This window comes from Neofelis nebulosa, chromosome 13, assembly GCF_028018385.1.
Source record: "Neofelis nebulosa isolate mNeoNeb1 chromosome 13, mNeoNeb1.pri, whole genome shotgun sequence".
Taxonomy (NCBI): Eukaryota; Metazoa; Chordata; class Mammalia; order Carnivora; family Felidae; genus Neofelis; species Neofelis nebulosa.
In genome coordinates this window covers 61,063,574-61,078,320 of record NC_080794.1, presented here as the reverse complement: position 1 = coordinate 61,078,320, position 14,747 = coordinate 61,063,574, and the positions used below count along the sequence as shown (strand labels likewise).

Sequence of the window (14,747 nt, the reverse complement as noted above, 5' to 3'; positions counted from 1 at the left end):
ATTAGGGGATTCACACTGAGGTGCAAAGAGGTGCTAATGAGATATTAAACACCTCTCGGGGGAGTAGCGCTGAAGAAGCTGCAAACTGAGAGGGCAGAAGTTGAAAATGTCTTGAGGCTGCTGATAGAGTGGGAAAGATAACTGGCCACTGGTTAAATGGGACAGTGGTGTCTGTAACTCAGTAGTTAAACTGGATTAACGGCTTTGGGCTAACAGTGATGCAGCAGTGTGAAATAATTTTGCCATTCATAAAGGTAGAAATGACTCAAGACTGGGGAAGAGGTTGAGAGGGATGCAGCCGGCAGGTGGAGACTTGAGTAGTGCACTGAGTTGAATGAAGCTCCCTCCACATTCCTGCCTGCCTGGAACCCGTAAATGGGACCTTATTTTGGAAAGAGGGTCTTTGCGGATGTAAGCAAGTTAAGACGAGGTCAAACTAGAGTAGGGTGGGCTCTAATGCAGTGGCTGGTGTCCTTGTTCAAAGAGGGAAATTTGGACACAGAGACACACAGGGAGAATGCCACGTGTCCGCAGAGGCAGAGATTGGAGAGGTGTCGCTACCAGCCAGAGAACACTAAGGATTGTCAGCAGTCACCTACGGAGAGCACGGAACAGCTTCTCCCTCAGAGTCCCCAGAAAGGAACCAACCCTGCTAACTGACACCTTGATACTGGACTTCTGGCCTCCAAAACTGTGAGAGAATCAATTTCTGTTGTTTTAAGGCACCAGGTTTTTGGTAATTTGTTACGGCAGTCCTAGGGAACTAGGAGTAATTTCAAGAAATTGTGTAAAACATGTAATCCATGGAGAAATTAATTGAAGGCTCTGGGGGAGTTCTGAGAATCAGTGGAAAAAATGGAAGGGCTGAGGGCCTCTCTGATAGATGCTGGGTTATGCTAGGCCCAGCGACATCTGCCATGAGAACAGGAATAAAGAATGAAGAGATAAAAAAACAAGGGGCCAATAACCCCTTTTTGTGTGTTCATCATATGTAAAATAAATAAATAAATAAATAAATAAATAAATAAATAAATGCAAGCAAGCCAGCCATATCGGGAACACATCTCCACAGGGATTATTAGGATGACCCCATATAGGCTGATGCAGTCAGCACTCACATTTCTGGAACTGCAGAAAAGCTTGCACTGTCCTTGCCAAAGGGACGGCAGCAGGAAGGGAAGAGTAGGTGTCCAGGCAGGTGGTCTTGGATCTGCAGAGGTTTTGGGACTGTCTGGATGCCTGGGACAGCAGTGGAATCAACAGAATTGGAAGTCAGGAGATACAAGGTCAGGTGGCCTAATTCAGTCTTTTTGAAAAAAGATTCTAGTTTTATTTATTTGACTAGATAATATAGCCACGTGGTTGAAAATTCTAGAGGTCAAAATGGGAAAAGTGGAAGTTCTGACCCCATCCCTGTTCCCAGCCACCTGGTCTCCCAACCTGGAGGCAAACCATACAATCATTATTGTTTTTTTAAAAAATTATTGTTTTTAATGTTTATTTTTGAGAAAGACAGATCACGAGTGGGGGAGGGGCAGAGAGCGAGGGAGACACGGAATCCGGAGCAGGCCCCAGGCTCCAAGCTGTCAGCACAGAGCCTGACGCGGGGCTCCAACTGGTGAACCGCGAGATCATGACCTGAACGGAAGTAGGACACTTAACTGACTGAGCCACCTAGGTGCCCTTACCATTTATTCTTTTAAAGATATGTGTGTGTATGTGTGTGTATGTGTGTGTGTGTGTGTGTGTGTGTGTGTGTGTATCTTTGTATTTGTATTTTGCCTCCCTTTGTTAGCTAGAAGCTTTAACAGAAGCTGCTGTTTGCTTCCCAGCTACCATTCTCCCTTCGATGAACCCCACGTTATGGAAGCACGAGGGCTCTAGTATCACACTTTTGAATTTCTCTGGCAGCTGGATGGGGCTATGTGATGACATTCTAGCCAGTGAGCTAGAGGTCAGAACTATAGAAGTGCCGTGTGGTAGTTTTGGAAAGTCACCCTAGTAGAAGGGGGCCAAACCTTTCTTTTTTTCTTTCCTCGTGTTGCCTGGAATGTGGATGTGTTAGCTGGAACTCCAGCAGCCACACGGATCTATGAAAAGAGCAGTGCATTGGAAGGAATCTCAAACAACATCTGAAGAGTCAAATGCAGTCTTCGACTGCCTACCTCTGGATCTCTTTTCTGTGAGGAAGAAATAACATTCTACCTTGTTTAGGCCAACCAGAAACTTTGTGAAGATAATGCTACTATAATCAGAAAATCTGCAAAGCTGGTTTGGAGAGCAATGCCAGTCAGGCAGGCCTATGAGAAATACTCAGATCAGGAACCGAAGCTGATAATGATAGTAACTACCACATACTGATTATTCTTTCTAACAGTTTTATTGAGACATAATTTACATGCCATAAAATTCACCCATTTAAATTGTACAGTTCAGTGGCCTTTAGTATATTTCCAGAGTTGTACAACCATCCCCATAATCTAACTTTAGAATATATGCATCATCCCCAAAAGAAACTTTGTACCTAAAAGCTCTACGGAAAAGTGCTTTACAGATATTATTTCCTTTAGTCTTCCAGTAACCTCTCAGTTTGGTTTTATCCTCTTTATGGAGAGGAAAACCAAGGCCCCGAGATAAGAAAACTTGCCCAAGATCACACAGACTACCAGTGCCAGGGCCAGGATTCAAACTCTGTTTTGGTTGAGGCCTAGACCTGCCCTTCTCAAGCCACTACCCACATGCTGTTACCCAGGCGCAGCGATGTGGTCTCTTACCTCTGCCTAGTTCTTATTCCCCAAGGCCTTCAGTGCCTCTGCTAGTAGTCATGCCCTATTTCTGGTCCCACTGCGGATGCCCTTCGTGTTTCCTTGGCTGGGCGCATGCAACTTGTTTCTGGACCCTAGCTTCTTTCCCTTTAATCCACTCTTGTGGCAGATCAACTTCCTAATGCCCAATCCTGCTCAGGTTACCCACCTGTCCCACTGTGAATATGTGCACGTTGCCTCCGGAGTAAAACCCTTAGCTCCTTGACACAGTATCCAGAACTCTTAGAGGACTGGCTCTGATCCATTCTTTCAAACCTCTTGTCCTCCACCCCCACACAAGCCGGGTTCCTGTCTCTTGTGTTTGGTGCTGTTCTCTGCGCAGAGAATGGCTTCTCCCACATCTCTAGCCATCTTAGTCTTGCTCAGTCTGTGAAGTGAAGCTCCTTCATGAAGCTGTCTCTGCTCTCCCCAGTAGGTGGTGGTTCCTCAGCCCTCTGCTCTCCCACCCCATTCAGTTCCCTCAGTGGGGGGTGTTAGAACATCCTTTATTTCAGTAGTTACTTGGGCTGGTCTAGACTGTAAGACTCTTAAGTTCAGAAGTGAGAGTCCTCTGATTGGTCAGGCCTGAGTTCTTTGCCCACCCCTATAGCCAGAGATAGGGCCAGTCATACCCAAAACTCTTGGACTGAGATAGGGAAGTGGAGGATCCCTTAAGAGTTGCTGGGTGCATCAAAACAAAAGCCCATTTCCAGTATTGGCAGGATGTAGTTTTTCCAGAAGGCCTGAGCAACTTTATTGTTTCATTTATTACTTCCTTGATTTAATTGATTAACTCGTTCCTTTATTCCTTCAACAAATAGTTGGGTAAGCAAAACTAAATATAGTCCTTAACTCATAGAGCCTCCAGTCTCCAAAACTAATCAAGCAATCTATAAACAAATCTAGAAATGCAGCAGTGGTAATCTGAGATGCATTTGAGTCCCCAGAAGGTTTTCATGTTTCCTAATCTAAATGACTGTGTGAAGTTATTTTAACCGGGCAACAAGCCTTTCACAATTAGAAGTGGTCCTTTACATTCACATGTTCCGAAAGAGGTACCCTTGGACTTAATTCACACTGAAGTGTGAATAAATGAATGACTGAATGAGCAAGGCCATTCTTTCTACACCCTTGAAAGAAGATGGATCATATGGGTGGGGATGTACAGGCCTACAGAGGGCTAAAGGACAATTTCCTTTACTTTCCTATTTTGAATGGGGAATCTTACAAGCTGACTCTGAAGGCTCCCCTAGAGAACAAAGAGATAGGGGAAGCCTTGGGGCCTTTTCTGACCTTCACCCTACTTCCTAATAGCTATAGAAACTTTATGTGCAAAATTTCTCTCCATACCAAAGCAATCTCCATTAGGATGGGTTATAGTGGCAGAAAAAAGGATCCATCCAGGCTTCAGCTCACATGACTGTGGAGATAACACCCAACACAGCGAGTTCATAATGTTCCTGCCCATTCCTGAACATCACATACTCGTTACTGCTTTGAAACTTAGCCATCAGCACTTGGGGCCTCCTGACCTGAGGTCTGGGTGTTTTTGATTAGAGGGCCAGAAAGATTCCAATACAGAATAATTTGGTCAGTTTTCGGGACTTTAAACTTACTCTGCAAGACTCAGGACCACCCTAAGCCTCCCTCAGATCCGACCCCTGCGCCAGGCCTGGCTGCCTGCGATACCTTCAGGCTTTCAGAGAGTTTGTTCCTTGCCTCTGTTGAAGCCCAGACAGCCTGCCCCTTTGCCCCCAGCTACAATCTGAACTTTCTGAGGTAGGATTCATGGCTCAATGCTCAATGCTGAGCTCAGTGCTTGACAGATGGTAAATCCCAATCACAAATGCTCCGTGACTGAATGTGCTTCCAGTGTTTCTCTCTGCCAGCCTCTTGCCAGTGACCTGGCTGTTTCCCAGCTTGTTATCCTGGCTGGGGAAAATGACCCCCAGAGTTTTTCCCGTGGGGTTCCAGCCCTGACCCGGGTTGTTTTTAGCTGCACAGATTGGTTCCTCTTCTCTTCACCCCATTGAGTTCCTGCCTCCACTTACCCTGTGGCCGGTCTTAAAGAGGATTCCATAGCAAAGCTGGAGATAACTTCGTTTTTTGGCATATGGAATAATGTGAGTGTTAGTCTTTGGTGTGTCGGAAGGAGACTGAATGGTTAAACTTTGCCCTAGCCCACAATAAACAGGTGTCCCAGGAAGCAAGAAAATTGGGAGTGATTTGTAGCCTACCTTTGTCCTTTAACTTTGCCCCCCTTTAGTGGGTAGTTCCCCACTGGTAGAACTTTGGTGGGAGATAGGGCTCTCCTCCAGGCCGAAAGGTAGAGGCACATGACCTTGGCCCAGCTAATCAGATGTTCTCACTCATGACTCTTTCTCTCCAGGGATTGATGGGGAGACCTAAGGACAGATGGGAAATCAGTGGAGGGGTGAATGTGCTGAGTCAAGTGGCACTGAATGGTGTGAACTTGGCTGGGTTTTTGGCTCCCTAGCCCCCTTCCTTCCTGCCAGCTCTTCAACCTAGTATCCTCATAACAAATCCAGTTTCTGTTAGCCAAAGTCACTTTCCAGTGCTTGAATCCAGATTGATATAAACCTGTTTTATGCCTGGAGGAAGTGGTTTAAATAAACCAGGGAGTGGGGCACCTGAGTGGCTCAGTCGGTTAAGCGTCCGACTTCGGCCCACGTCATGATCTCACGGTTTGTGGGTCTGAGCCCTGGGTCGGGCTCTGTGCTGACAGCAGCCTGGAGCCTGCTTCGGATTCTGTGTCTCTCTCTGTCTCTGTCCTTCCCCCACTCGTGCTCTGTCTCTCTCTGTTTCTCAAAAATAAATAAACGTAAAAAATTAAAATAACTAAGCCAGGGAGCATCTGTAAGGTGGAATACTACACAGCTGTTCAAAAGGGTAATGGCAGATCTATGTGTACTGACATAGATGTCCAAGATGCACTTCTAAGGATAATGTGTACAATATATCACAATTTATCTAAAAATTAAGGGAAGCCTGGTTGGCTCAGTTGGTAGAGCATGTGACTCTTGATCTTAGGGTCATGAGATGGAGGTCCATGCTGGGTGTAGAGATTACTAAAAAAATAACCTAAAAAAAAAAAAGGAAAGAAATGCCATAAGTAAAGGAATTCAGCTTTGTTCACACTTATATTTCCAGGCCTAGAACAGGACCTAGCACATCGTACATATTCGATAAATATTTTTCTTTAATGTTTATTTTTGAGAGAGACAGAGAAAGAGAGAGAGAGACAGACAGACAGAGGATGAGTGGGGGAGGGGCAGAGAGAGCGGGAGACACAGAATCCGAAGCAGGTTCCAGACTCTGAATGGTTAGCACAGAGCCCAATGCAGGGCTTGAACTCATGAACCACGAGATCGTGACCTGAGCTGAAGTCAGATGCTTAACTGACTGAGCCACCCAGGCGCCCCTCGATAAATATTTCCTGAATGAATGTACTGTATGGAAAAAGATCTAGAAGAACATATATTAAACTCAAAATAGTTTCTTAGAGGAGGGACTAGAGGTAGGGGCGGTTGACGAGGGAGATTTTTATCTGTATTATTTAAATTTTTTTTACAAGGAGAATATCTTCATGTATTATATGTGTCACTAAACAATATAAAAGATGCTTGCAGTTTGTTGGAGGTAGGCAGATGGAGGTGCAGTGACATTTGTGGCCCTGGCCCTCTTCCCTGCGCCATACTTCTGAATTCTTAGGAGTCTTTTCTCTGCTTGAATATATAGTCCTCTGTAATTCTAACCTGACTTCTGTTGTATGTGACTTATGTGTGTTCATTTTGTCTCTCCCAGTCTGTCACTCCTGCAGGGCTGGGACCACTTTTCCATGACCTTCGGTTCAGCCAGACTGTTGGAAACAAGATGACTTTCTGAACTGTTCATGAATACCTGCTGTACAGCCATGCTTCTCACCAGGCTGGCAGTCAGCAGCCAGACTGAGTAAGGATGATCTCAGGGGAGCCAGGACCCCCTTGCTTGTTGGCAGGCTGGGGAGTACTTATTATTATCCTCGTTTTTCAGAGGAGGAAGTGGACTCAGAAAGTGAAATAAGTTGTCTGGGTCACGGTTAGAAGTAACGGAGCTAGGATTTCAAAGTAGGCTTACTGGCTCCAGAACCCATGCTCTTAACTACTGTGCTGTAGTTCTCCAAACGTTAAGGGCTTTGTATAAAAATGTCATCAAAACAGATAAACCAGAAATAGAGTGGTGTGGTATTCTACCTGGTTGTAGCAGTGAAATTTCAAAGTTGTGAACATTTCTTCTGTGTGAAAACAGCCATTCAATCCAATCAGTCAGTTGATGCTGGGTCTCATGCAGCTAGGAAAAAAAACCCCAAAAAACAAAACTTGTTCCTTCTTGGGAGAAATTCTTTGCAGAATTTGAGCCTTGTGTTCCTTGCTTTGTATTTATACCAAATATGCAGCTTGGATTTTCCAAGTCTGTCGCGGGTTCAATGAACAGTTTCACTGATACGTGTTTGTTGAACTGTATGTTTCTTTTCATGTATTTGTTCAACAGAGATCATCTGTTAAACATAAGACATAAAATAGGGCACCTGGGTGGCTCAGTCAGTTAAGCGTCCGACTTCAGCTCAGGTCGTGATCTCATAGTTTGTTGAGTTCCATTCCCACATCGGGCTCTCTGCTGTCAGTACAGAGCCCACTTCAGATCTTCTGTCTCTCTCTCTCTCTCTGCCCCTTCCCCTCTCATACTCTTTCTCTCTCTCTAAAATAAATAAATAAATAAATAAATAAATAAATAAATAAATAAATAAAATAAAATAAAGCAATTTTATTTTAACACTTTCATCAAACTTTGTAAAGATTTTTTTCTTATATTTATTTTGAAAGAGAGAGTGAGGGAGGGCCAGAGAAAGAGGAAGAGAGAATCCCAAGCAGGCTCCTCACTGTTAGTGTGGAGCCAGACGTGGGGCTCGAACTCGGGAACTGAGATCGTGCCCTGAGCTGAAACCAAGAGTCAGATGCTTAATTGACTGAGCCACACAGGCGCCCCTTTGTCAAACTTTTAATATGAAGTCATCAATTGAAATAACCTATTGGATCATGAGATTCAGTTTTTGTTTTGGATTATATAATCTGAGGACTTGTTTAATCATTTGTTCAAAAACTATTTAGTGAAAGATCACTCTGTGTCAGAAGCCATGGGGAGCAAAATAGATGTAGTCTCTGTGCATGTGTGGTAGGAAGTCTAGTTGGGAAACTTCACATGAAATAAATAGTCATACAAACAACTACGTAATTTTAAGTGGTTATGAAAGCTATGAAGGGCGAGTATAGAGTGCTCTGTGAAAGTGTAGTTAGTACACTGATTTAATATAGTGGGGGCCATGGAAGCCATCCCAGCCACTGACATTTTTAAGCTGAGACCTGACCAATAATAAAGTGAAAAATGGGCCAGTCAGAAAAAGTAACAAGTGCAAAGGCTGGAGGCAGGAAACTGAGAAACTGAAACACATGTGGGTAGAGCTTAGTGAAAGGGAAGAATGCTGGGAGGAACCTCACGGGAAAGGATGTCCGAAGGAACCCCAAGAAAAATATCCCTAGAAAAATCCTGCATAGTAAAACAGTACAGAAAAAAAACATTAATGCCTTAAGTTTACAATGTTCCCACATCTGTTGCCTCACTAGAAGTGAATCCTCACTAGAAGCCCGTGAGGCAGGGAGAGCAAGCAGAATTATGATTATTTCTATCACTAAGCATTAAAGCTCAGTCAGGGACAAAGTTAGGCAGCCTTTGGTTCCATGTTTCAGACCAGAGAGGCAAAGTCTGTGGGTTCTCTGGGAAGCCTGAAGGGAGCGTGTGGAAAGAAGCAGAAGTGACCCACGGCTGTGCTGTGTGACTGTCTGAAGCAAGCGGGCTGTGAACGGAATGTAATAGTTACATACTTCTTGTTTGCCGCGCTATACCTAGCCTTCTAGGCATGTGTCTCTGTGTCAGGACAGAAAACGAATCTTGCATTTTATTATATTATTATTATTTATTTTTCAAATCTTGCATTTTAGATAATTAACTTAAAGTCAATTTCAAATTCGACAGTTGTATAATTCTGAGATTTACACATCAGGACATAATTTGAGCCTAGGCTGGGGATTTCTGACTTGAACCTTAAAAAGTAGGTGGAATGAGAAGGGCTAATCAAAACAAGAAACTACAACCCCCAGCAGGTCTCGGGGCTCGGTCTCCACCGGGATCCTTTTTTTTTTTTTCCGCCAGGGCTGGGGGCGACCAATGACCGTTAGTAATTTGAATAGACCAATAATATCATGAAACTGTTTAGGTTGCGGAGGGGTGGTAAAGTCACCCAATCGCATGGAAGAGGGGGGAAACACCTTAGCCAATCCAAAGGCGTGGGGGCGGGGCCGGAGATGGGGGCGGAGAAAGAAGTTTGCTGACTAAGATGGCGACAGAGGCGCAGAGTGAAGGGGAGGTGCCAGCCAGGGATTCCCGCCAGAGGTGAGCCGAGTTCTTGGTCCAGCTTCCTTGGAAACGAGGCCGTGGGCTGGTCGTACTGACGCTTTTCCTTTGGGTCATGGTGACCCAGCGGGGCCACGCTTTGTTGTTTCCTGCCACCGCGTTTCTCACCTTCACGCCTGCGGTCTGGCTCAGGAGCTGGGATCCAGCCTGGCCTCCACTTGGTCCCGTTGATGCCCTCCGGAGGTCGGTCCGCAGCGTTGGCTGCAGACCCACCGGTTGGTGGTGGCAGCTCTGCTTGCTTTTGCGCTGAGCTTCCTTGGGGAGGAAACTCAAGCCCAGAGCTGTTAAGCGAATTCCCTAACGTCACCCAGTGCCGGGAGAGAGCTCTGTCAGTACCGCAGTGTATGTGTTAAAGTCGGAGCGAGGGTTGGAGTGCCAGAAATGGGTTTGAGTTCTTGTGCCAATTAAATAAAAATTTTCGTTGTGCTTTAGAATACTTAACACGAGGCCTACCCTCTTAGCAAATAAATAAATAAATAAATAAATAAATAAATAAATAAAATTAAAGTAAATGTTTATTTCTGAGGGTGGGGAAGGGCAGAGAGAGAGGGGGATAGAGGATCCCAAGCGACCCCACACTGACCGAGAGCCCTGTGTAGGGGCCCCAACTCACTAACCCTGAGATCATGACCGAAGCTGAAGTCAGCCGCTGAACCGACTGAGCCATCCACGCGCGAACCCTCTTAGCAAAATTTTCAGTGTATGAGATAATATTGTTGACGATAGGTACAATGTTGTACAGCATATCTCAAGAGCTTATTCATCTTTAAATTTTTTAATTTTTGACAGAGAGAGAGAGACAGAGCATGAGCGGGGGAGGGGCAAAGAGAGAGGGAGACACAGAAATCAGAAGCAGGTTCCAGGCTCCAAGCTGTCAGCACAGAGCCTGATGCGGGGCTCGAACTCACGAACTGTGAGATCATGACCTGAGCCGAAGTCGGATGCTCAGCCCACTGAGCCACCCAGGCGCCCCAAGAGCTTATTCATCTTGCTTAACTGGAACTTTATGCCTGTTAATTAGTAACTTCCCATTGCCCCTCTCCCAGTCCTGGCAACCACCATTCTACTCTTCTGTTCTATGAAATTGACTATTTTAGATACCTCATATATAGAAGTGGAATCATTTGTCTTCCAGTAACTGGCTTATAAGGTTCATCCATGTTGTCACCTATTGCAGAATTTTCTTCTTTCTAAAAGCTGAGTAATATTCCATTCTGTGTATATACCACATTTTGCTATTCCATTCATCTGTCCATGGACATTTAACTTGTTCCATACCTTAGTGATTGTTAATTGTGCCTCAGTGAACATGAGAGTGCCAGTAATTCTTTGAGATCCTGATTTCAATACTTTTGGATAAATACAAGCGGGATTGCTGGATCATATATAAAATACTCAGCCAATTTTTAAACCTCTCTCAGCTTCAGTGTCTTTATTTATAAATGGGCACAATGGTGTCTACTCCAGAGAATGTCAGTATTAAATTAGACAGTCCTTTTAAAATGCTTAGACCTGGGGCACCTGGGTGGCTCAGTTGGTTAAGCATCCGACTTCAGCTTAGGTCATGATCTCACAGTTGGAGAGTTTGAGCCCCGTGTAGGGCTCTATGTTGACAGCTCAGAGCCTGGAGCCTGCTTCAGATTCCGTGTCTTCCTCTCTCTCTGCCCCTCCCGCACTCACACTCTGTTTCTCTCCCTCTCAAAAATAAATAAACATTAAGAAAAAAAATAAAAAATAAATAAATTGCTTAGTACTGAGCCTAGCAGGTAATAACCATTCATTATGTGATAGATTTTCTTTTTCCTGGTAGAACTAAAGAACAGATCTGCAGTTTAACAAATCATAATTTCTACAGGCACACCAAAAGATAGCTTTTCCCAGAAAGAATTTCCAGGTGGTCTTGCCACAGCCTTGAGACCTTAGTTGTCTCAACTGATTACTTATACATTAGAATTTAGTAGAGTGAAATTATTCTCATTGCCTCAGTGTAAAGTGTAAACACTTTGGTGTCTCTTGGTGCCATTTGTATTGAATAAGAGATTCCAAGTCTTGGGAAGTTGGGTTTATGAATGGGCACTGGACTCCTTCCCTAGCTGAGATAGACATGGTTGAGTGTGTTAATATCTTACAGGGAAGAGTTTTTCACTCTTGGAGGTGTCTATAAATGGTTGATCATTGGTGCCTGGACACTGTAGAGGGGATTGATAAATTTGATGAGCTCATCTCTCATCCTGCTTTAAAATCTTGAATTGTGATGAAAACCTGAAGACAAAATACTAGTCTGTAGCAGGAGTAGTTTGAATTCCTTTAAAGGATGTTGCCAATTGAATTTAAGTTTTAAGTGCCAGGCTTAGTTATATGATCAGCAGGTATTTACAGAATTTTATTTGAATTTGAAACTTATCAATTTCCTATTATAAAAGAAAATTCAGGTTTCTGTAAGGCTTTTTGAGGGCAGGACACATGCTTATTTTTATTACATATTCCCGGTGCTTAGCTTTGCATAGGTGGTCAATAATGAATGAATAATAGTCTTTTTTTTTAAGTTTATTTTGAGAGTATGTGTGTGTGTGCTTGTGTGGGGGAGAGGCAGAGAGAGAGGGAGAGAAAGAATCCCAAGTAGGCTCCATGCTGTCAGCTCAGAGCCTGATGCGGGGCTTGATTTTAGGAACTGAGATCATGACCTGAGCCGAAGTTGATGCTCAAGTGACTGAGCCACCCAGGCTCCTCTACCTTCAAGTTACTCTTAAGTGAACAATTCTAAAGGGGAATCCACAAATAGAAGCTATCCACTCTACCAATAGCAATATAAAAATATTTAAGACTTTCAAAGGCCAAAGAGAGAAAAGCTAAAGCAGGAAAATCTATAGCCATTTCTCCTACATAATTGGCAGTAGGGAAATACAGTTCAGTACCTTTTTTTTTTTTTTTTTTTTTTTGAGAGAGAGAGAGAGAGAGAGAGAGGGAACAAGTGAGAGAGGGGCAGAGAGAGAATCCCAGGAGGGGTGGAGGGAGAGAGAGACAGAGAAAGGGGGAAGAGAGAGAGTGAGGGGGAGAGAGAGAGAGAGAGAGAGAGAGAGAGAGAGAGAGAGAGAGAGAGAAGTGAGGCTCACCTGAAGCAGGGCACGAGCTCACCCGATGCAGGGTTCAAGCTTGTCCGATGTGGGACTTGAACTCACGAACCGTGAGATCATGACCTGAGCCAAAGTTAGATGCTTGACAGCTGAGCCACATAGGCGCCCAGTTCAGTACTTTTTGAATTGAACAGACATATAATAAAAGTGCTATTATTAGATGAAGAGGGGAAATTGATAACAAAGAGTCACAAGTTTTTTAACCCCAAAATTCACGGGGAAAAAGAAACCTGCTGTGAACCTAGAAAAGCAAATGGGAACATCCAGGGTTGGAGGGAAGCATAACAAGCCATGGTAGTGATAACATTTGTCATAAGTTGGTGACAGTTAATATGCCAGCAGTGCCCAAGTTTTGGGGCCCAAGCCTGTTTCTAGAATTTATGAACAGCAGGAAGCTTAGGAAACGACTACTTACTGGATGCTTGCGTTCCATTTTGGAATTGTTTTTGGAGGATAAGGAAAGTCCTATAGATGGGGAAAGGGTCCTGTATTCTGCTAATTTAAATACACCGTGGAGAGTGGAATATTGGTTACTCAACACATAATTTCTTGAAGACTTTTTTGTTATATTGTTCTTCCTTTGATAAGGCAGCAGTGTAACCCTTCAAGAAAAGTGATAGATGGAAAAAAAAAACGTGAAAAATGGAAACTTTACTGATCTTTGGAAGACTTGCCTCTTCTCACATGCACAAGTGGGAAAACATGATTTAAATACCTGAATCCAGTTTTGTATTTGTGCTGTCAAATCCTATCCGAAGGGGGGCACCTGGGTGGCTCAGTTGGCTGAGTGTGCGACTTTGGCTCAGGTCATGATCTCATGGTTCATGAATTTGAGCCCTGTGACAGGCTCTGTCCCCCTCTCTTTCTTCCCCTCCCCCACTTGTGTTTTCTCTCTCCCTCTCTCTTTCAAAAATAAATAAACATTAAAAAATATTCTATCTGAAGGGTAATGAGGAATAGATTCTTCAATTTTAGTATATGTGCTGCCAAAGCAGGCACAGGAATAGATTCTTCAGTGATTTTTCTTTTTTTCATTTTTAAAGTTTATTTATTTATTTATTTAGAGAGAGCGCAAGTGAGCAGGAGGACAGGGAGAGAGGGAGAGAGAGAGAATCCCAAACAGGCTTCATGCTGTCAGCACAGAGCCTGACTTGGGGCTTGACCCCATGAATTGTGAGATCATGATGTGCTCTGAGATCAAGAGTTGGACACTTAACTGACGGAGCCATGCAGACCTGCTTCAATGGTCTTTCTTGAATCTGAATCATTTCATTTTATATTTTTATCAATTACCTGGCTTAGAGGGTTTGATCATTATATTTATAGACAAGGCCAGTCTTGTGGAAGGAGAGGGGAAGAAGGAATAGAATTTTAAAATAATCCACATAAAAGTGGCTTACTTTTCTTTGCTTCTGACCTTTCGTAGAGTTTGTGAGATTAACAAATGTTAAAGCTGGAGGTTGCTGGTTGGTTATGTGGAAGGTCATCATAGAGTGGCAGTCTGTTTTTGTTATTGTGAGTTCAGACACTATTTTATCCATTAGGTGGGTTTGAGGAGACTGACTCCATTCAGGCTCACAAGAAGCCAATTGCTAAATGCAAATTTGGTAATTTGCACAAAGAATATACAAGTTATGTACACCAGTTTGCCTTATTTTATCCTTGGGAGGGATACACTACAGTTGATTATATTAATACTTATTATTATTTTTTAACAGCAATGATCTCATTTCCTTCTTGAAGATACCCTCTGGTTACCTTGTATGAATTCTCTTAACTACACTTTTATTAATCATTTTTTAGGATGGGTTTTTTTCTAGAAATGCCAGAGCCCATCTATTTTGTGCTGATGGTTTGCTAGTTTTACCTGATAGATCAGTTGAGGTTCAACTAGGACACAGAAACTATACAGTAATTTGAGCAAAAAGCGTTTAATATAAAGAATTGTTAACTATAGTGGGATTGGAGTTAACAGGGATTGGCTAGTAAGTAAAAGAGATCTCTAAAGATGATATAAATAGTAGATATCAGAATCAGCTTATATATATTGAATCATCATGTTGTACACTTTAAACATCTTGCAATTTTATTTGCCATTTATACCTTGATTAAAAAAAAAAAAAGAATCCACTATAATCCTTAGGGCTGAGATAGAACGTACAAGAAAGAGGTCCACGCTTTGTTTAAGGCATGGCTATGGCTCACATTGAACGGCAGAAAAGTTGCTGTGGTGGAACTTGTTGGAAATTCACCTTATAGAACCTGCTAGAAATCCACGCTT

General features: G+C 43.3%; 1 protein-coding gene across 4 annotated transcripts in view; it reads left to right on the top strand.

Moving 5' to 3' along the window:
- Positions 1-14,747, top strand: part of ARHGAP19 (Rho GTPase activating protein 19) — an 81,759-nt gene that overhangs the window by 3,760 nt on the left and 63,252 nt on the right. For 3 of the 4 annotated variants that reach the window (XM_058697337.1, XM_058697339.1, XM_058697338.1), the window contains one exon: positions 485-693. In XM_058697337.1, coding sequence (XP_058553320.1) covers positions 518-693 — 176 coding nt within the window. In that variant the 5' untranslated portion in view covers positions 485-517. Of the gene's footprint in view, positions 1-484; positions 694-9,222; positions 9,312-14,747 lie in introns of those variants that run through there. The other variant, XM_058697340.1, reaches the window with a different exon arrangement.